The following is a 21,875-nucleotide window of genomic DNA, read 5'->3' as shown; positions in this document are numbered from 1 at the left end:
TAACGGGTATTAATTCTGCATCTGGCTGAAAATACATTTAACATCCAAATTAGGGGCATGTCAAACCAGTCCACTAAAGGATCCACTTTGGGGGCTAAGTCCTGCAAAGCATCCAGTCCCAGAATTGTAACATGGCAACTATTCCTCTATTGTTTCCTATAGGCTGGTTGCAAAACAACCTAAAAATAGAAAAAAGAAAAGACCATCTCGGTTTCTCTCCTTTAACTAATTAATGTAATGGTGCAAACAACATTAGGTTACATCACAGGTCACATGTGGTCATTGGTCAATCATCAGTTAGACAAACCATAGGCTGGCTGCCATAGTAAGTTCTAGTAAGGCCTGATGCAAAGGTGTGACAAATATGTTGTTCCTAAATTATACCAATATAATTCTCACTACATTTTTGAGCAGAAAAAATATTTATAAGTTCTGGTTTTACAGGCCATAAATTGCTTTGTAGGAAGAATGTTTCTGAGGTTTACCATCGGTATGGTATAATAAAATATATATCAATATGTGCAGTTGTAGTAAAACCTCAGCAACAGATTCTTGCACACGTAGTTCTATGAAAATAAAATGTGTATTGCTTTGTGATGTTTATGTTCCCAGTTTAAAGGTCTCATGTCCAAGGGCTGTATTTATTAAACTGCTGAAAGTAAAAATTTAAGTCCGCAGCCGATCTCAGCTTATTTTGTCCCTATTTGTATATTTATATATTATAAATATAGTACATTGTTGTTAATTATTCCCAGAAATTTAACAATTTCACACAAATAAAATCATCTTTTTAAACAGTTTTAATTATGCATGCTCTTGCAGAATAACAAACCAATGAATAAACTATAAGGATTTTTTTTAAGAATGTTCAATGCGGCAGATGTAAGGTTAATCTATATAACAGATAGGCTGATCACTTGAGAGTTGCTCTTAAAAGTTACTCTTACACTCGGCTGTGAGAAGGAGTAAACTCTTGCTAAATGTTTTACTGCTCACACTCAGCCAACAACTTTTTTACTCTCAAGCTGGTACTTTAGAGACCTCTGTAGCGTCAGTCTACGAAGGTTGATAAATACAGGCGTATCTGAAATTTAAACACAATGATCAATGTGGTTGGACACACTTTATTACAACATAAGCAAGGTTTGACCTAGGGCCATCAGCATCATAATCCATCCTCACACAGTGACATGATGAAATCTGCAGTGAATGACGAGTTTTAGTAAGCATTGTCCCAAAGAGGGCTTGTGTCTTCTGAAATGGCTGGAAATGTGGGTGGTGGTTTACCAAAGAGGAGCTTTGGTCAGCCCCCCCTTCCAGCTGCGAGAATCTGCAACCTGCAACAGAGCAGGACAGTTTGGAGATTACATGAAAACATTCCTTGGAAGTGTTTCTGAGACCACTACAATTAAATACTCAAGTATGTTTTTCTATAAAATGGCTAAATGTAAGCTTTGTTAATTAGATAAAAAGTTAAAATTGCTGTCTGGAAGACCTCAGTTTTATAAGTAAATTTGTAAGAAGGTAGGAAGGTATGCTTGTTAGTCAAAGACATAATAACTGCACTGAACCACAATTACCATATCAGATACAAGGCACACACAAAAAGCCTTGAACTCTGAAGTACCTTAAAATCATAGCTGCATTGTTGCATGCTTATTAGGTTCAATCAGACTCTCTCACCTCCATTCTCTTTTGAAGAAACCTCAGCTTCTGGTTGAGACATTCAATCTCCTGAGACAGGACAGAGAGGCCAGGGTCAGGGGGGATGTAGAGATGTACAAATAATCTGTTTAATTATTACAAAAAGTATCCCATTCAAACTGTCACATTTTCAAAGTAAATAAATAAATAAATGCAGTCAAAAAAGTAAGTGGCCAGGGTTACATTTATAAGAATGGCTGTGCTATGTTTAGCATTGTGTCCACTGTTGTAAAAGGCCTAGAGGAACGTTAAAATACCTGGCCAAGTTTTTCATTGCGCCTGAGTTTGATCTGAGGCAGAAGGTCCTCCATTCTCTGAATCTGTAATAAAACACTGGAATCTAAATTCATGTTGTGACAGGTGATAAAAAATAGCGTTATGGTCCAGACAAAATGAAAATAGCATGAAGAAACAGTACATAGGTAAAAGAGGAATGAATATATTAACACAAAAAAAAGGCAAACATGAGCGTGCTGGTCAAAAAAAAAAAAAAAAAAATTGCACTACTGCATTAACCTTTTGATGAAAAAAGAGTCTAAACCTTTAACAAGAAAAGTTCTGCTTATTCTGGTCAGACTTTGGATGTTCTTTTTGGCGTGTTTATTTTCATTTATCCACTCCAACTTAAATTTTCAGGAGCAAATCAAAATATCTTAAAAACTCTGAACACCACAAAATGATTAACAAACGATTAATACATTAATTTCTCACTGGATTGAGGGAAAAGGACAACGTTCCACCTTACCTGAGAAAATGTATTGCTATATTTTTCTGCATTGGATAATTTCATCGCTGACCCTTTAAAGTTTACTAAATTGCCAATTTTGGTTGATTGTTTAGGAGAAATAGAGTTTAACATTATTAATTAATGAGGCATTTTACTGTGGGCCTGCACCGCTGAATAAATGCATCAGTATTGTATTAGTGTGAACCAGTCATTCTGTACCATGACCAAAGCACTAGTAGTTAATTATCCTGTGTCGTACCCTTCTGTCAATACTCTGTAGCCTGGTCTTCATGCTCTTGTTGATCACAGTCATGGGAATGGTTCTGGGCTTTGGACACACTGGGAACAGAAAAATAACAGATACTAAAAATTTGCCTTTTCCTCGGGTTGAATTTATGTTTTCACTGATGTAATGTGCATAAAAATGGGTATGGTATGATTCAGGCACAAGTGGGGGAGTACTATTACATTTCTGCAGCAACTACCATGTGTACTTTAGCAGTTTTTGACACAAGGTTTGCCACGAACAATGATTTGTGATACTGTGTTGCCTTTTCTCCACCTTTGTAACCAAAAATGTATTTAAATATTTTTGAAACCAGGATTTATGTATCTAAAGGGGATATTTGAACAGGAAAATGTGCCATCTTTTTTATCAAACGGACTGTTCCTGTATCTATTTTATAGTATATAAAATAGTACTTGACTGTCATTGTCGCAGTAATCCAATTTAGTAGACATATCTTACAGCTGTAAGCTGTGAATTTATTTTGAGTGGCCTCAGTGTAGAAATCAAACCCAAAACTCTGCCAGTGATTGCGCCACCCTCAACACGTTGACTTAAGCTGTAAGTAGTTTAAAGGAATGGTTTGACATTTTGGGTTAGATTCGAAGATTGATCGCCTACCACTTGCATGTCTGTAAAATAAATATGAAGCTACAGCCAGCGGCCAGTTAGCTTAGCTTAGCACAAACACTGGAAACAGGGGGATACAGCTAGCCTGGCTCTGTCCATGTGTAATAAATTCCACCTACCAGCAACTCTAACGCTTATCAATTACCATTTCATATCTTGTTTGCTTACGCGTAACAAAAATCAAAGTGTAAAAACAATTAATTCAATAACAAACATGATATAGTGCGTTAAATTATAAGATTCATAGGTGCTGGTAGGAAGATTTTGTTACCTTTGTAAAGAGCCAGGCTAGCTGTGCCCCCCTGTTTCCAGCCCCAATGCTTAAAAAGCCTTACATTTATCGTACAGACTTGAGAGTGGTACCAATATTCTCATCTAACTTTTCGAAAGAAAACAAATATGTGTATTTCCCAAAATATCAAACTACTGTATTAACAGTGTTGTGAAATGTAGAGGCCCAAGGAACAAGCCCCTCTCCAGATCTTAACCCACAGTTCAAGAAAACGCCGTCAAAGCGATCAGATGTTGATCCAGGCCCTTACCATGCTGAAAGATCTTGGCTACTTCAAGCACATAGGGCCTGTGGTGAAAAATAAGTGCCAACAGTTAACATGAATGAGTGCTTAATAAATGGAGTATGCACTGAATAGATGTGTAGAAATATAGAACTCAATGTCTACAGTCAAGACTCCTTACATGTGCTTGCTGTTGGCAGGGATCGAGCTGTTCAGCGGGATCAAACAGCCACGGTGGTTCCTTATCTGCACACAAACGAAAGCAAAAGTTACCCAGCTCACTGTTGTTAGACCTCTAACCCCATATTGATAGTTTCAGCTACAAACAAAGACAGATTTTTCTTTCTTTTTAATAATATTCTCTAGACATACAGTATGTGTGAGGGCAAATGAGTTGTGGTACCTTGAATATTACATCAGGAGAGTTCAGCCCAAAGGTAGTGGTGATGATCTGAAAAGAGAAACAATATAAAAGATGTCATATCAAAATATACAAAATTTAAAATAAAAATTTAAAAATTCTGACTTTTAAATGTGAAAGTCAGAACTGAGTGTTTAAGGTGGATGGATGGATGGATGGATGGATGGGTAGATGGATGGATGGGTGTACAGAAAGATGTATAAATGGTACATTTGCACTGAGATTGTTAAAAGCCAGTACATTTGGGGTAATTACATACGGTGCAGGTAAAAATATACAAGCAACAGGTGGAACAATTGCACACCTGAATAATCATGGCCACGTCAGCCGCCGGGGGAAAGGACACTTCTCGAAGAGCCACCACTTTTTCATCTACAACACATACAACATGAGGTGCTACCACTTTCTAGTATGTCACACTTTAAATAGGGTCTATGCGTTGTAACTAATGGCTTAATTGATGATTCAATTATAATTTTCAAATTCTCAATAGGTCAGGCCATTATTGAAAGCAACCTTTAGGTCCATGTGCCTGGAGACTTGATTTCTTTGATTTTTAGCTCTTATGTTCCGCAGATAAACCTCTTCAATTGACATTTTGACCTCAGATCTGAAGGAAAAGTGCTGCAGGGCGTCGGGACAAAAGCCCATTTATTAAAGCCTCCCTCCACAGCTAGTTTAGAAGCCAATCATGGTCAAGTATGAAACTTAGACGAGTGCGATGTGAAAACTGTAAACCTCCAGGGCACATAAACTAAGAATGGGACTTTGCAGTCAAGTAGGAGACATTTTGTGTCTAGCATTTAAAATTTAAATGTGTTCTTCATTGATTCTGTATTTTTCAATGAGGGAGAAGGAGTAGATGTAATTTTAAAAAGAGATAACTGAGCTTTTTTCTGGAAACACTACATAAGACAAAAAAAAATATTGTTCAAAACAGAGTATTTTATAAATTTTTGAACATGTCAGGAGGGAATTTGAACATCTATATCTGCAGACTTGATGGATTATTTAAAAAAAAATCTTTGTCTATCTGTTAACATTTGCATGCCAGTGACATAGCAAGTGTTTCTGATTCCTCATTAGACACTGGAAACTCATGACCCATTATTAATGACTTTATTAACACGTGTAAGTGCAGAACTGACAGTCCGTCACCCGTTATAAGTGACATATGAACATTTAGATCTGCAGACTTGTGCATTCATTAATAGCTTGACGGCCAGAGATTTTTCACAATGTGGCCAAAGCTGTGCTTATCAATGGTTTATTATTCATCTATGAAGCCTTGACAAATGTTTTTTATGAAAAAAAGGAAAGCTATAAGTTACAACCCCAAACACACACACCCACCAGGTAGCTGGAAGCAATAATTTTGTTTTACAGTAATGCCATATTCAGATTAAAAAGGCGTTTCATTCCATCTTTGAATCACTTAACAAAGTCGGAGATGTGCTAATAACACTCAACAGTCAGATGCAGCTGCCGCCATCCTCTCTAGCTATTTACGGATAGGAGCGTTACCGGCTACACCTGCCCATTCGCTGTGGGAAAGAGAAAAACTTCATGCACAGTTAGGAAAAACGTGTGTATGCTGGATTTCTGCCGCGGTGTGAGGAAAAAAAAGACGAGCGCAAAAATCTCCATGTGGTCTTCAATGGGTTAAAGGGGCTGGTTGCCATGAACACGGACGCACAGACCGGGCACATCCGTGGCTGAAAAATAATTAATCACTGAAGAAAGAAAAAGGAAAAGAAAAAGAGAAAAAACAACAACTTCGCAGACACCTACGAACCGTTTTTGTCAAGCCGCCTCAGAGCGATCCAGGCCTTTAATACCTGCGAGGACTTATCCAAACCGGCGTTAGACATTTTAATCTCCGCACTGCAGCAGCGGTCAGACGAGAGGGTACCCGTTACATCCGGTCGGGGCTTTCAAAATAAGGCTTTATAAGTCTAGCTGCACGCCGATGTGCCTATCGGGAGTATCGGGAAATACAGTATTAACTGCAAAAATAGCCACCACCATTACATTCAATCATTAAACTATATCCCATGTTACCTTATGTGTTTGTTATTTGTTTTATGTTTTTTGTTTTTGTTTTTTTAATTTTGTGACACCTTTTCATCCATTTGTTTTTTATTGATGTATTTAGTGTGTCCGTGCAATGTATTGTTTTTTCCTTTAAAATTTTTATCCTTATACTTTTTATTTTAGAAAGAAAAATGATAATAATTGAAATTACGTTTTGAAATATTATACGTCCATTGTTCCATTATAAACTTGTAAAACCGGCTTTGGTATTACTGAAGTCAAAAAAGATAAACTTCTTGACCCCTCGTTGCTTTAAAATGGAAATGCCCCGTAATGTGACGCACACCCATTGAAACAGGAAGACTGTGGGACAGTGGCGTTGGTGTAAACGTCCTCATCAAATCCCTGAAAACCGGAGGTGCTCGTGACTGAATGTCATTGCCCCTTGAGAAAATGGAGATTAAGAGGTGATTTTTAAATGTGAAAAAAAAAAAATCTCTATTTGTGCCCCAGTTGGCAGCATTCAACTGAAGATAATAAGGAACATGTTGGGTTTCAGGCGACTTCGTAACTGGATGTGTTGAAATGTGCTTTTTATTACGGGAAACCTTTCAACGGTATTACCTCTCTCTGGTACATACAGTACAGTGGTGATGCACACAGTTCTTAAATAGTCGACATAGTAACTCCTCCCAATGACCTGTGTATTAATGTCTGTTAAATTTCAGAATATGAATCAGGCCCAGATCTCCTGACCTCATTCCAACTGAACATGCATTTCACTTACTGAAGACAAAACTGAGGGCAGAAAGACCCACAACAAGCAGCAACTGAAGGCGGCTGCAGTCAAGGCCTGGCAAAGCATCTCAAGGGAGGAAACTAAGATTTGGGTGATGTCCATGGGTTCCAGACCTCAGGCAGTCATTGACTGCAAAGGATGTTCATCCAAGTATTAAAAATAATCCCTATATTTATAATTGTGTTACTTTGTTCAATTACTTTTGAGCCTCTGAAGATGAGGGACTATGTATAGAAATGGCAGTTATTCTAACACGGTCAATACGATGCTTTTGGTAAATCCCTTGAATTAAAGCTGAAAGTCTAAACTTCAATCACATCTTGGTGGCTTCATTTCAAATCCATTACAATCACATGAATTTCCTTGCACTTAAATGTATAAATCGTGTTAAATGTGTATAACAAATAGTTTCACACTGAGATTGCACTAGTATATCAGTCTTGTTTTGGCAAGCATGCCCCTGAAGTAGGGTATATCGTACATGGTTACATTAACAGACAGAACTGGGGATTGGAAATGTTTGTGTACAGTATATTTGCACACAAGTCATTACAGGTCAGCAGAACAGCTCTTGCAACATAAAAATCTCTTGTGAAATGTAACTCATCTGCATTTGCACAGTGTTGCTGGGAACACTGTCAACAGGATTCACACACATTTATAAAGATGTTCTTGCAATAGTAAGTTAATCATTTCTTCTTGTGAACTTCAAAAGTAAAGGCAACACTGCAACACAAGAGGCTGCTAATCTGTCACCTAATACTGTAACTATGATCCCACCTGGTGGTCTGACTGAATACAAACTCTCGCTGTGGTCGCAACAACCTCATGTATTCTGTGCACTTGTTATACACAGAATATGGATCATCTACATTTAATTATAATTTACATAAATGACATAAACATATTGTGGAAACTGACCTTTACCTTTATAATGTCCATAACAAATGATTTTGCTCTGTGTGTAACAAATATTGGTATGATTTGAGAAATGAGGTGAGCAAAATTTCTTTGCAGACACACACACACACTCACACAGTTCCACTAGATATTTGAATCCAAGTGTTGAATTTGCATTTGGTAGCTATACAGGGGAACTCTCAATATGCTGTCCAAAGAGCTGTCGATGCAAATGAATGATGCCATCATTAGGCTGAAAAAACAAAACAAACCTAACAGACAGACGACAGAAACTTTAGGATTAAATCAACAATTTGTTACATTCTTAAATGGAAGAAATTCACTGGCAGAAAACATCTAAAAAACCTGCCCAGCTCTGGAACAAGATTCTTTGGACAGATGAAACCAAGATGAACTTGTACCAGAATGATGGGAAGAGAAGAGTATGGAGAAGAAAAGGAACGGTTCATGATCCAAAGCATACCACATCATCTGTCAAACATGGTGGAGGCAGTCTTATGGCATGGACATGTATGGCCGCCAATGGAACTGGGTCACTGCTGTTTATTGATGATGTGACTGCTGATAGAAGTAGCAGGATGTATTATGAAGTGTATAGGGCTAAACTATCTACTCAGATCCAGCAAAATGCTGCACAATTGATAGGACAGTACTTCACAGTACAGATGGATAATGACCCAAAACATACTGCGAAAGCAACCCAAGAGCTTCTCAAGGTAAAGAAATGGATTATTCTTAAAAGGCCAAGTCAGTCACCTGACCTCAACCCATGTGAGCATGTTTTTCAATTACTGAAGACAAAACTGAGGGCAGAAAGACCCACAACAACCAGCAACTGAAGGCGGCTGCAGTAAAGGCCTGGCAAAGCATCTCAAGGGAGGAAACTCAATACTTGGTGACGTCCATAGGTTCCAGATCTCAGGCAGTCATTGACTGCAAAGGATTTCCATCCAAATATAAAAAATAATCTTTATATTTATAATCATGTTGGTTTGCCCAATTACTTTTGAGCCTCTGAAGATGAGGGACCATGTATAGAAATGGCAGTTATTCTAACCCCCTTGAATTAAAGCTGAAAGTCTAAACTTCAATCACATCTTGGGGGCTTCATTTCAAATCCAGTACGTTGGTGTACCGAGGCCAAATTATGCAAATTGTGTCACTGTCCAAATACTTATGTACCTAACTGTATATATGGTTACTTTAATATAACTGTACATCGAGACATACACAGGTTAGCCACACATATTGACATTTACAGTAAAGAAATATTCATAGATATTCAAATACTTATACAAGAATAAGAAGAATATAAAAACAAATGATAAATATTACTTAGTCATGATTCATAGAGAAAACTTGATTCAAAATGTTGGTGAATATCGGGTTGCACTCTGAGCAATCTCGCCGTACACTTCTCTAGTCGGCGAGATGGATAGACAGAGGCCTTTGATAAAGCTGGTAATTCGTCAACACGGATATCGGCCATTCCCACCATCCTCACAGCAGCAGCGCTCACACACGAGCCCATACCTGCTACACCTGTTGCTGGTAGAGGTGCGTCCCTCTCCCAGTTCTGGGGAAATGGGAGAGGGACGCACTTTCCGCGAATCGGTGGCGCAACGTTTCCAGTCCAGCAGCTTTCCGGATAAGGAAGACCGTGAGACTCGGGCACTTTGTTGTGAGTACGCGGCGCGCACTATGTTCACGGTCAGTCGAAGTAAGGCGTAACCGAGTTGGATCTCTGAAGGGGGACACAAAAAAAATCTTCTCAGCATGGAGATAAACAGGTAATCTAGATCCTCGGAAAATGTCTGCGTTAACTACATCTTCAAATGTGTTGCCCTTTAAGGAAGGGAAATATCTGCTGTTGTGTTTGCTTTCAGGCGAGTTCGCCGCAGGATGTTTCTCTACCTGATGATTTTAGGAAATGTTGCCACCGTCATAACTTGCTCTGGTACGTATAGAGAATAAGTAGTTTTAGATGGTCTACTTCTGCTGTAATTCACTGCCACTAACAGTCTCTTCGTGCAATGTCTGTTCCGTGCAGGAGTCAGTAACGAAACAGGCCCAGATCTCGACTGTACCAACCACTTTGTTTCACAGATGTTTTGCGACTTTGGAGCACAAAACTGCTCTGAATACATTTTGACTCTCCTGGGCGACGATGGGGAAGGGTGAGCTGTTATTTACTTAGTGTGTGTTTCACTACAGAGCCAGTGAAGTTACAGAGTTAAAGCTGTACATTTTTGATCTAAGTCTTGGTCGTGAAATCAAACAGAATTATAATAAAGATGATTTTCACTCAAATTTTATACGTACACAAAATGTATATATATAATTTATATTGTAGCCTACATGTAATATTAAAATCAACTGAATCAGTCTGGGAAGCCAGAAATGTAAACGGGATACACTCAGAGCATGTTGTATATACTCTTGTATTCCACAGAGAGACTCATTGTGCTCTCAAGCAGTGTGACAGTGGACGGTGTTGTTGCTCTGTCCAAATGATACTTGTTCTCGGGGAGACCCATACAGCGACGGTTTGGAGAGGGAACGAACGTGTGGAGTCCAAAAAAATCGACGTCTCAGGGAGCAGTAAGTGGACTTCTTTTACGTGAAAGTCCACAAGTCTGCAGCTTCCAGAAATAGATGGATCCGAACCCAGAATAACAGGGAATAGGTGCAGCACAGATGGAGGTCACCTAAGATACTTTCCTCTCACTGTTTCTTATCTCTGTTTCCTCTACAGCAAAGCCCCAAACCCCAAATATCACATCAGTGAAAGAAACCAACGGGAATTTTCTGGTGATGTGGAAAGCAACTGATGCGGGCTCTTTCAGGGAAAGCTTGACTGCTCAATTGATGTACCATAAAAAGGGAGACACGGAAAAGGTAGGAGCAATGTCATAGGCACCGTATGACGCTGAGATCATTTGTCCTGGAGATGTAGACACAGGCATGGGCATTTGATTTGCTGCTTCTCCATAGCAGGTCGTTCAGTCTTTCAAACCAACTACCATTGATGGATGGAATATCTATGAAATACCTGGTCGAAATTTGGAGTCAAGTACAACATATGTGGTCAGCGTGAAAAGCCAAACAAGCTGGAGTGGCAGATTCAGTGACAGTAGCAACGAGTGGGAATTCACAACCCGTAAGTGTCATCCTTACAGCCTTTTTGTCTTTTCAAGCAGTACATAGTCTATATTTCTCCTTGTAGAGGTGATGCAAGAAGGTAATACCTCAGACAGATATTCATAGAACAAGTAAACCCTGTACAGTATGTTATAGAAAAAGAAAAGGAAAGCCAGAGACTAGTGCAGGACGGCAGTTTATTTGTAGAAAAAGGAGTCTCAAATGTCACACAAATGTTAAAGCTGGACCAGAGGACAGTGTGTCTGAGCCGTTATGTGAAATCTTAGACCCCTGTAACCCTCAAAATCAAAAACGGTCTTCGGGAGTCAGCAAATTATTTTCAGTTTATCCATATCTATTTTTTTATTTGTCAATTTTTAAAATCTGCTCCACAATAATAAAACATCTAGTTAGTTACTTTATAGAGTTTCATTTACTGTGACCACGACTGTTGAACCATGGCAGTTTATACCGTCACCAAACGGCTACACAACGCACACAGCAGTGACATCTGCAGTTAAGCCTGCTGTGTGCGTTGGTATTAACATTAGCTTGCAGTGTCATGAAGGACATTCCAAATTTACATTGATTTAGTTGTTGCGGCACACCCCGCTCAAACCAAAATAAATGTTTAATCACGAGCCACTTGAGAGAACCGATAATGCCAACATCTGCTGATGCAGCATATCTACAGGTGTTGAATAGTAACACAAGCTGTCATTGTGGTTCGCATAACACAAGCCTGGTTCTAGATTTAAAGGCATACACCAGGTACTCCTCCCTAGATTATCTCTGTTGTATTTCATCTCTACAGAAATTGAGTGGTTCGTCAACTTACTTCATACTTGTTACTTCACAGGTGCCTCCCCTAATGCCATGATCTTTGCTCTCATCATCAGCCTAAAACCTTTTTTTTTTTTTTTTCAGAGCCAAGAAGTGCCGAGAAAGAGGAACATCTGGATAAATAACCAGAAAAATACTTCACCAAGGTTATTTCTTACAAAACTCTTCAAAAATGAGGTATAACCCCATGACTGATATGTCGCAAAGAAGAGTATGTAGAAATATTAAAATTGTCCACGTTGAAGTTTGTGGATTAATCTGACTAACAGGGACATTGTACCTGGAGAGAGACATTGCTGCTGAGATCATAACATTGTTTTTTTTGTTTTTTTTAATTCTTTAACCTTCAATAAAAAATGTTACAATCACATTAATTTCCTTGCACTTAAATGTATAAATCGTGTTAAATGTGTATAACAAATAGTTTCACACTGAGATTGCACTAGTATATCAGTCTTGTTTTGGCAAGCATGCAGCAGAAGTACGGCATATTGTACATGGTTAAATTAACAGACAGAACTGGGCATTGGAAATGTTTGTGTACAGTATATTTGTACACAAGTCATTACAGGTCAGCAGAACAGCTCTTGCAACATAAAAATCTCTTGTGAAATGTAACTCATCTGCATTTGCACAGTGTTGCTGGGAACACTGTCAACAGGATTCACACACATTTATAAAGATGTTCTTGCAATAGTAAGTTAATCATTTCTTCTTGTGAACTTCAAAAGTAAAGGCAACACTGCAACACAAGAGGCTGCTAATCTGTCACGTAATACTGTAACTATGATCCCACCTGGTGGTCTGACTGAATACAAACTCTCGCTGTGGTCGCAACAACCTCATGTATTCTCTGCACTTGTTATACACAGAATATGGATCATCTACATTTAATTATAATTTACATAAATGACATAAACATATTGTGGAAACTGACCTTTACCTTTATAATGTCCTTAACAAATGATTTTGCTCTGTGTATAACAAATATTGGTATGATTTGAGAAATAAGGTGAGCAAAATTTCTTTGCAGACACACAAACACTCACACAGTTCCACTAGATATTTGAATCCAAGTGTTGAATTTGCATTTGGTAGCTATACAGGGGAACTCTCAATATGCTGTCCAAAGAGCTGTCGATGCAAATGAATGATGCCATCATTAGGCTGAAAAAACAAAACAAACCTAACAGACAGACGACAGAAACTTTAGGATTAAATCAACAATTTGTTACATTCTTAAATGGAAGAAATTCACTGGCAGAAAACATCTAAAAAACCTGCCCAGCTCTGGAACAAGATTCTTTGGACAGATGAAACCAAGATGAACTTGTACCAGAATGATGGGAAGAGAAGAGTATGGAGAAGAAAAGGAACGGTTCATGATCCAAAGCATACCACATCATCTGTCAAACATGGTGGAGGCAGTCTTATGGCATGGACATGTATGGCCGCCAATGGAACTGGGTCACTGCTGTTTATTGATGATGTGACTGCTGATAGAAGTAGCAGGATGTATTATGAAGTGTATAGGGCTAAACTATCTACTCAGATCCAGCAAAATGCTGCACAACTGATAGGACAGTACTTCACAGTACAGATGGATAATGACCCAAAACATACTGTGAAAGCAACCGAAGAGCTTCTCAAGGTAAAGAAATGGATTATTCTTAAAAGGCCAAGTCAGTCACCTGACCTCAACCCATGTGAGCATGTTTTTCAATTACTGAAGACAAAACTGAGGGCAGAAAGACCCACAACAAGCAGCAACTGAAGGCGGCTGCAGTAAAGGCCTGGCAAAGCATCTCAAGGGAGGAAACTCAATACTTGGTGACGTCCATAGGTTCCAGATCTCAAGCAGTCATTGACTGCAAAGGATTTCCATCCAAATATAAAAAATAATCTTTATATTTATAATCATGTTGGTTTGCCCAATTACTTTTGAGCCTCTGAAGATGAGGGACCATGTATAGAAATGGCAGTTATTCTAACCCCCTTGAATTAAAGCTGAAAGTCTAAACTTCAATCACATCTTGGGGGCTTCATTTCAAATCCATTACGTTGGTGTACCGAGGCCAAATTATGCAAATTGTATGACTGTCCAAATACTTATGTACCTAACTGTATATATGGTTACTTTAATATAACTGTACATCGAGACATACACAGGTTAGCCACACATATTGACATTTACAGTAAAGAAATATTCATAGATATTCAAATACTTATACAAGAATAAGAAGAATATAAAAACAAATGATAAATATTACTTAGTCATGATTCATAGAGAAAACTTGATTCAAAATGTTGGTGAATATCGGGTTGCACTCTGAGCAATCTCGCCGTACACTTCTCTAGTCGGCGAGATGGATAGACAGAGGCCTTTGATAAAGCTGGTAATTCGTCAACACGGATATCGGCCATTCCCACCATCCTCACAGCAGCAGCGCTCACACACGAGCCCATACCTGCTACACCTGCCACTTCCGGTCAGGGACATTCACGATGAGCCTCGTCTCCGTGTTGTGAAGCAGGAGGCGAACGCCAGCGTGCCACCCTGGGAGTATCTGTCCCGCACAGCACAACGGGGGATGTTAACTGCCCTCAGTAATGCGCGGCAGCGCAAAAATAACACGAGAACCAGTGGTGCTTGATGCTTTCAGTGACATATGTACAGGCACATTAAATATGGATTCTTCCACCGCTTTAGAGCTGCACGGCCCTGCCTGTTAACACGTTTAATACAACGATTCCCTTTTGTTTTGGTATTCGGGCGGATCGTTTTCCCGTGTTTCCTCCACGTACGCACGTACGCCGCTTTCTTGCGTTCTGGGGAAATGGGAGAGGGACGCACTTTCCGCGAATCGGTGGCGCAACGTTTCCAGTCCAGCAGCTTTCCGGATAAGGAAGACCGTGAGACTCGGGCACTTTGTTGTGAGTACGCGGCGCGCACCATGTTCACGGTCAGTCGAAGTAAGGCGTAACCGAGTTGGATCTCTGAAGGGATCTTCTCAGCATGGAGATAAACAGGTAATCTAGATCCTCGGAAAATGTCTGCGTTAACTACATCTTCAAATGTGTTGCCCTTTAAGGAAGGGAAATATCTGCTGTTGTGTTTGCTTTCAGGCGAGTTCGCCGCAGGATGTTTCTCTACCTGATGATTTTAGGAAATGTTGCCACCGTCATAACTTGCTCTGGTACGTATAGAGAATAAGTAGTTTTAGATGGTCTACTTCTGCTGTAATTCACTGCCACTAACAGTCTCTTCGTGCAATGTCTGTTCCGTGCAGGAGTCAGTAACGAAACAGGCCCAGATCTCGACTGTACCAACCACTTTGTTTCACAGATGTTTTGCGACTTTGGAGCACAAAACTGCTCTGAATACATTTTGACTCTCCTGGGCGACGATGGGGAAGGGTGAGCTGTTATTTACTTAGTGTGTGTTTCACTACAGAGCCAGTGAAGTTACAGAGTTAAAGCTGTACATTTTTGATCTAAGTCTTGGTCGTGAAATCAAACAGAATTATAATAAAGATGATTTTCACTCAAATTTTATACGTACACAAAATGTATATATATAATTTATATTGTAGCCTACATGTAATATTAAAATCAACTGAATCAGTCTGGGAAGCCAGAAATGTAAACGGGATACACTCAGAGCATGTTGTATATACTCTTGTATTCCACAGAGAGACTCATTGTGCTCTCAAGCAGTGTGACAGTGGACGGTGTTGTTGCTCTGTCCAAATGATACTTGTTCTCGGGGAGACCCATACAGCGACGGTTTGGAGAGGGAACGAACGTGTGGAGTCCAAAAAAATCGACGTCTCAGCGAGCAGTAAGTGGACTTCTTTTACGTGAAAGTCCACAAGTCTGCAGCTGCCAGAAATAGATGGATCCGAACCCAGAATAACAGGGAATAGGTGCAGCACAGATGGAGGTCACCTAAGATACTTTCCTCTCACTGTTTCTTATCTCTGTTTCCTCTACAGCAAAGCCCCAAACCCCAAATATCGCATCAGTGAAAGAAACCAACGGGAATTTTCTGGTGACGTGGAAAGCAACTGATGCGGGCATTTTCAGGGAAAGCTTGACTGCTCATTTGATGTACCATAAAAAGGGAGACACGGAAAAGGTAGGAGCAATGTCATAGGCACCGTATGACGCTGAGATCATTTGTCCTGGAGATGTAGACACAGGCATGGGCATTTGATTTGCTGCTTCTCCATAGCAGGTCGTTCAGTCTTTCAAACCAACTACCATTGATGGATGGAATATCTATGAAATACCTGGTCGAAATTTGGAGTCAAGTACAACATATGTGGTCAGCGTGAAAAGCCAAACAAGCTGGAGTGGCAGATTCAGTGACAGTAGCAACGAGTGGGAATTCACAACCCGTAAGTGTCATCCTTACAGCCTTTTTGTCTTTTCAAGCAGTACATAGTCTATATTTCTCCTTGTAGAGGTGATGCAAGAAGGTAATACCTCAGACAGATATTCATAGAACAAGTAAACCCTGTACAGTATGTTATAGAAAAAGAAAAGGAAAGCCAGAGACTAGTGCAGGACGGCAGTTTATTTGTAGAAAAAGGAGTCTCAAATGTCACACAAATGTTAAAGCTGGACCAGAGGACAGTGTGTCTGAGCCGTTATGTGAAATCTTAGACCCCTGTAACCCTCAAAATCAAAAACGGTCTTCGGGAGTCAGCAAATTATTTTCAGTTTATCCATATCCATTTTTTTATTTGTCAATTTTTAAAATCTGCTCCACAATAATAAAACATCTAGTTAGTTACTTTATAGAGTTTCATTTACTGTGACCACGACTGTTGAACCATGGCAGTTTATACCGTCACCAAACGGCTACACAACGCACACAGCAGTGACATCTGCAGTTAAGCCTGCTGTGTGCGTTGGTATTAACATTAGCTTGCAGTGTCATGAAGGACATTCCAAATTTACATTGATTTAGTTGTTGCGGCACACCCCGCTCAAACCAAAATAAATGTTTAATCACGAGCCACTTGAGAGAACCGATAATGCCAACATCTGCTGATGCAGCATATCTACAGGTGTTGAATAGTAACACAAGCTGTCATTGTGGTTCGCATAACACAAGCCTGGTTCTAGATTTAAAGGCATACACCAGGTACTCCTCCCTAGATTATCTCTGTTGTATTTCATCTCTACAGAAATTGAGTGGTTCGTCAACTTACTTCATACTTGTTACTTCACAGGTGCCTCCCCTAATGCCTTGATCTTTGCGCTCATCATCAGCCTCAGTATTGCTGCAGTGTTAATCAGCAGTGCTATATTTGGCTGTTATGTAAAGTAAGTCATGCAGATAAAAGATTGTCTGCCATGTTTCTCTGTTTGTGAATTATATGAAAGGTTTTTCCCTTAAATGCTGTAACTCATGTTGTGTTGATGTGTCGTTTGCCATTTTTGTCCATTTTCTTTTGCTTTTATTATCATTTTTTAATTAAGTAATTAAATTTTTGTACATTTGATTTTAGGTTGAAGACAAAGTGGTGGGACACGGTTGCCAAATGTTCAAAACCAAAACTTCTTATTATGCATCCAAATGAGCAAGAGGTGAGACACCCAGTGATGTAAATTTGAGGTTGGTCAGAAATCAAAAACTCACAGATTCAATTATTGCATCTATTTATTTTACTTAATTACACTTAAACATTAAAGTTATAATCCTTAAAATGGTGTACATGAAATCATAGTATTTATCGTCAGCATTTTTTTCCAGCAGTAGACATTCACTGCAGCTACATTCTGCTTTTACTTCTCTATGTAGTCGTTTTTATAGTTAGATGCAGGGTCAGCCATTCCTACACTGGATTCAGATTGCCTTCACATCGCACGAGGGATTCACAGGAAACAATTGGAGCATGCAATCCGGCGTTACCAATTTTCTATTTAGGGAAAACTACTCATGCCATGGGCAGCATGAAAACAAATCGCAGCTGCGGTAATTTTCGTAGTTAAAACAATCCGAGTTTGTTTGGCTGCACTGTAAACGGATAAACCAGTAATCCAGCTGCTCACTGAGTTTAGTGTGAAACTGTATTTGCAGTTACCACGGTAACCACGGGTGTCACCAAACCATCGGAGAATGAAATCCTAAGGATAACAACTTTAAACCTTTCCAGATACTTTCAAAAACATGATCAATTTAAAAAATCCTTTTCTGCAATGTTACATAGTTCATGTAGAATCGTTTGGAAAAGAACATTTCTAAACTGACCCCTTTAACTGAAATGTTTCACATCTGTAGTTTTAATCATGGTGATCCTTCTTGTTTCAGTTCTTGAAACCCGAGCCACCCATCATTTCCTCTGTCTGTGTGGAGCCCCTTATTCCAGATGACAGCAAAATGTGGTGAGTATGGCTGCACCAGCGCATCAACAATAAAACACATTTCCGTAAGGATCCCTGCGCGATAAAATTGGCACTTTCTGCAACCCGTGTCTCTTCATTCAGGTCGAAGGGGTCACTGACAGACACTAGCGGTGGGAGCCCACAGCAAAGCAGCGGAATCAGCACTAACTCCTCCTGTCTCAGTTATGCGAACACAGAACCTGCTGACATTATAGCCGGTGTTCAGGATGCCCTTGGTAAAGCCTTCCCCAATATCAGCCCGATATCAGCTCTGACCACCAATCTGCTCACAGAATCCAACAAAGACAGTGGTTTATTCTCCGCTCCAAACAATCTTTTTGTTGTCAGCGCTGATGACATGAGCTCTGGATCATCAGGTTTTGACAACAAAACCTATTCCATTCTCATTCCCAGCTGCCAAGGTCAGATCGTGATGGGCAGATCTGACGTCCAGACGCAGGCTAAAATGGTTTGTGACTCTGCATACCATCCTAGTGAGGGTGACGTGGTGACCTGCTCTGACCAGCAGGCACCAGCTTGTCCGCTCCTCAATTTACCAGCGGTGGTTTCATCTCTTCTGCCAACGGACATGTCATATCAGCAACACAATGCAGATTCTGAGAGATTCTCATGTGCAGAGGACTCCAGTTTGTCCTCCTTCTCTAGTGGCACCATCACAATCGCCTCATGTGATCCTGTGTACAGAGTTGAGGCGGGGCTTGAGAGTTTTGACGAGGTGGTCAGCGGTGCGACAAAGCCAAATGGAAAAATGGAAGAGGCCACCGTATGTGATGACAATCCCTGCTATGGCTGTCTGCCTGCCGGCTCGCACAGCTTTCCTCCAGTGGATGACGACTACCAGGCCTTTCAAAATCTAGTGGGGAAACCTGATTTTTTCCTTTCGGAAGCAAGAAGTGGCGAGAAAGAGGAACATTTGGATAAATATCCGGCGGAATCATCCGCCAAGATCCCTCCAGTGATTCAACTTTTCACTGACGATGTCCAGGGTGGCCAGTGTCTTTCTGAGCTCCAAAGATCTTTTCTCCCTTTGATCACTGCCAACCAACCTATGCCATTAATCCCGGACAGTGGCTATCAGAGTGTGTAGTGCTGAATTTTTGTGCAATCACGTTTTTCCGCTGATTTATGCATGTTTAAATAATACACATTGTTGAGAAACTTAGAGGATGTGGGAGAGGGAGAGGAATGACATCGGACACTGACAATGGTGTTCAAATCTGTAATATGACTTAAGTTTCAAAGTTCAAAGATGTGACTTTTTTTAAAGGATGTAGTGGATTTTTTTTGTTTTTTGTCGCTGCTTTGATTCAAAGAAAACACACTTTTGCAGCTTAAGAACACGTAATTGGTGAATACTTTTTACAGTTTTTGGATCATGTGGTTGATTTTGATGTGAAAAGTCCAAGTTTGTAAATAAAAACATTCACGTAAAATTTCTGTGAGAGAACAGTAAGCAGTTGTTTTGAATGTAGCGTATGCTTGCTGCAAATTCTTGAACAAAACAGCTGCAGTCAACTCATTTATTTCTATCTCTTTAATCAATTATGAAATAACTATAAAGAGTACTGTCTAGACCTGCTCTATATGATAAGTGCCCTGAGATAACTTCTGTTATGATTTGGCGCTATATACATCAAATTGAATTGAATTGAATTGTGTCTCACATGTGACAGTCGACTAAGGCTGTTTGTCTTACAAATGTAAATCTGTGTAGCTCATGCGAAATGCGTCTCTTAAATATTGTTTGAATGCTGAGAGAACCACACTGTCTGAAGTCTGTATTAAATGTATCAAGCCTATGTAGGGCTCCAGTGTTGTTTGAGTTAACTGAAGAGCCATCTCTGTTAGATAATTTAAATCTCTCTCTGACATTGATTTTATCAGGAGAGCCATCACAAGGAAATAGCACATGGTGCCAATTTAATATTGAATCTGAATTCTGTGTCTTAAACAAGCCCCAACACTCAGCTGACATGCAAATCTGTTGCTATTCTGTGTTGTGAAATTACTTCCTTAAAGCTGTTCTCTGAAATTGATGTGGCACTTCAGAAACACACTCTACAGTGACGAGCTAGGCAATGACCATGTGTAATTCTAAGGAAAAGGTTTTTTTTATATTAAGTAAGTGTGAGTCAGCAGTAAATGTTACTATTAAACATATTTATTGTTCACATTGCGACCTGGGGGTTATTCTGAGCTGTCGCCGCGGTAGCGCCGCTGAGTTGTTAATGTTGTAATGTACAACATTAAAAATGTTATTGTTGTGACAGAAGGCGTCTTTGATATCTCTGCAAATAATATTAAAATGAACCGGCACTAACATGGCTAGACAGTGAGAAAAAGCCTTTTGAGACTTGGGTATAGTTCACCCCAGTTCCTCTTTTTTTTGCAGTTTTTTTGATATTGTGTCTCACTGTAAATACTAAAATGCCAGGTCATATCTGAAAACAACTTACAGCTTTGTTGGAAGGAAATTGTGAAAGATTTCATTAAAAGACTACAAAAAAACGTCCTTCTTTAATTTGACATTCTCAGTTGAAACTGGGTGTCAGGGCAGGCCGTCATTTATGGAGGAATATTTTAAAAGTGTAAACACTGGCGCAAAAAAGTTTCATTTAATTGGAAGGGTAGAGAGACGGGATTGCGTTAAATCACTAACTATGCAAATATCATTAAATATAATGCATTATATCTTTGAACATAATGTAATTTTAATGATCAAATCTTGATTTTTAATTTATCAATTGATTTTCTATTGATACAAAATTATAATAAATGTGTCATTTTATTATAGAGCCTCATGTACAAGTAGTGTACCTGTGTAGTTTTACCATGAAAATGACTTAATGCAGAATACTGAGTCATTGCCACTAAAATGAAGACAATATTTTACAGAGGCGGTAGTGCTGACAGTCATATACAGTGAGTTATGTACAAATAAAATATATTAATATACCATACGTCGTCATTTCCGAGGCTCATCTGATAATGTAACTGCATTGTAAGTAACATTTTATCACACTCCATGTTCTGCATGTTCAAAACATGTGGATGTGAGCATAGTGTTAAACGAGGCACACATGGGTGATAATTCTTTTATATAAATTCTTTTAATATAATTCTTTTATATTATAACTTATTCAAAAGTTAAGGTGGCGTTGCAACATGTGAAGCAGCTCATCCGCCGCACGCTGTGTTAACTCTGCTTCCACCTGGTGGTCTTAACATAGAGCACAAACTGTCTCACTGCTGCCTTTGTAACTTCATGCAGAGCCACAAGAAAAAAAAACATGATCACATAAAAATTTTAGCACTGACTCTACCTCGGCAGGTGACCCGTGCATGCCGGAATTAAATGCAACAAACTAGTGTACTGTGCATTTCCCACAGGTTTGATCTTGAAGAACTGTGAACAAATGCTTATGGTGGCCATAAGC

At 39.4% G+C, this 21,875-nt stretch overlaps 2 protein-coding genes across 8 annotated transcripts; one reads left to right on the top strand and one right to left on the bottom strand.

Moving 5' to 3' along the window:
* Positions 1-1,110: 1,110 nt before the first annotated feature.
* Positions 1,111-14,860, bottom strand: si:zfos-1056e6.1 (uncharacterized protein LOC107988029 homolog). Of its 5 annotated transcripts, none has more exons than XM_040123698.1 (9): positions 14,490-14,860; positions 4,588-4,655; positions 4,266-4,313; positions 4,044-4,108; positions 3,890-3,927; positions 2,691-2,770; positions 1,962-2,044; positions 1,684-1,789; positions 1,111-1,337 (listed from the first exon to the last, which is right to left on the bottom strand). In XM_040123698.1, exons 2-9 carry the CDS (start codon positions 4,597-4,599, stop codon positions 1,284-1,286), a joined length of 486 nt encoding a protein of 161 aa, XP_039979632.1. In that variant the 5' UTR covers positions 4,600-4,655; positions 14,490-14,860; the 3' UTR covers positions 1,111-1,283. The 5 variants fall into 5 exon arrangements, with proteins under 5 accessions (XP_039979632.1, XP_039979607.1, XP_039979623.1 ...); XM_040123673.1 differs by lacking the exon at positions 14,490-14,860 and adding an exon at positions 6,079-6,379; XM_040123689.1 differs by lacking the exon at positions 14,490-14,860 and adding an exon at positions 6,079-6,375 and having other exon boundaries at positions 1,684-1,734.
* Positions 9,456-20,705, top strand: LOC120788110. 3 transcript variants are annotated; one of them, XM_040123662.1, is made up of 10 exons: positions 9,456-9,827; positions 9,924-9,994; positions 10,088-10,214; positions 10,490-10,638; positions 10,793-10,935; positions 11,035-11,197; positions 17,262-17,355; positions 17,541-17,619; positions 18,344-18,417; positions 18,520-20,705. In XM_040123662.1, exons 1-10 carry the CDS (start codon positions 9,814-9,816, stop codon positions 19,523-19,525), a joined length of 1,920 nt encoding a protein of 639 aa, XP_039979596.1. In that variant the 5' UTR covers positions 9,456-9,813; the 3' UTR covers positions 19,526-20,705. The 3 variants fall into 3 exon arrangements, with proteins under 3 accessions (XP_039979596.1, XP_039979587.1, XP_039979579.1); XM_040123653.1 differs by lacking the exons at positions 9,456-9,827; positions 9,924-9,994; positions 10,088-10,214; ... (1 more) ...; positions 10,793-10,935; positions 11,035-11,197 and adding exons at positions 14,869-15,051; positions 15,148-15,218; positions 15,312-15,438; ... (1 more) ...; positions 16,017-16,159; positions 16,259-16,421; XM_040123645.1 differs by lacking the exons at positions 9,456-9,827; positions 9,924-9,994; positions 10,088-10,214; ... (1 more) ...; positions 10,793-10,935; positions 11,035-11,197 and adding exons at positions 14,870-15,051; positions 15,148-15,218; positions 15,312-15,438; ... (1 more) ...; positions 16,017-16,159; positions 16,256-16,421.
* The last annotated feature ends 1,170 nt before the right edge of the window (positions 20,706-21,875 follow it).

The sequence above is a fragment of the Xiphias gladius genome, chromosome 1 (assembly GCF_016859285.1).
Source record: "Xiphias gladius isolate SHS-SW01 ecotype Sanya breed wild chromosome 1, ASM1685928v1, whole genome shotgun sequence".
NCBI classification, from domain to species: domain Eukaryota; kingdom Metazoa; phylum Chordata; class Actinopteri; order Istiophoriformes; family Xiphiidae; genus Xiphias; species Xiphias gladius.
This window is presented reverse-complemented; position numbering and strand designations above follow the sequence as displayed.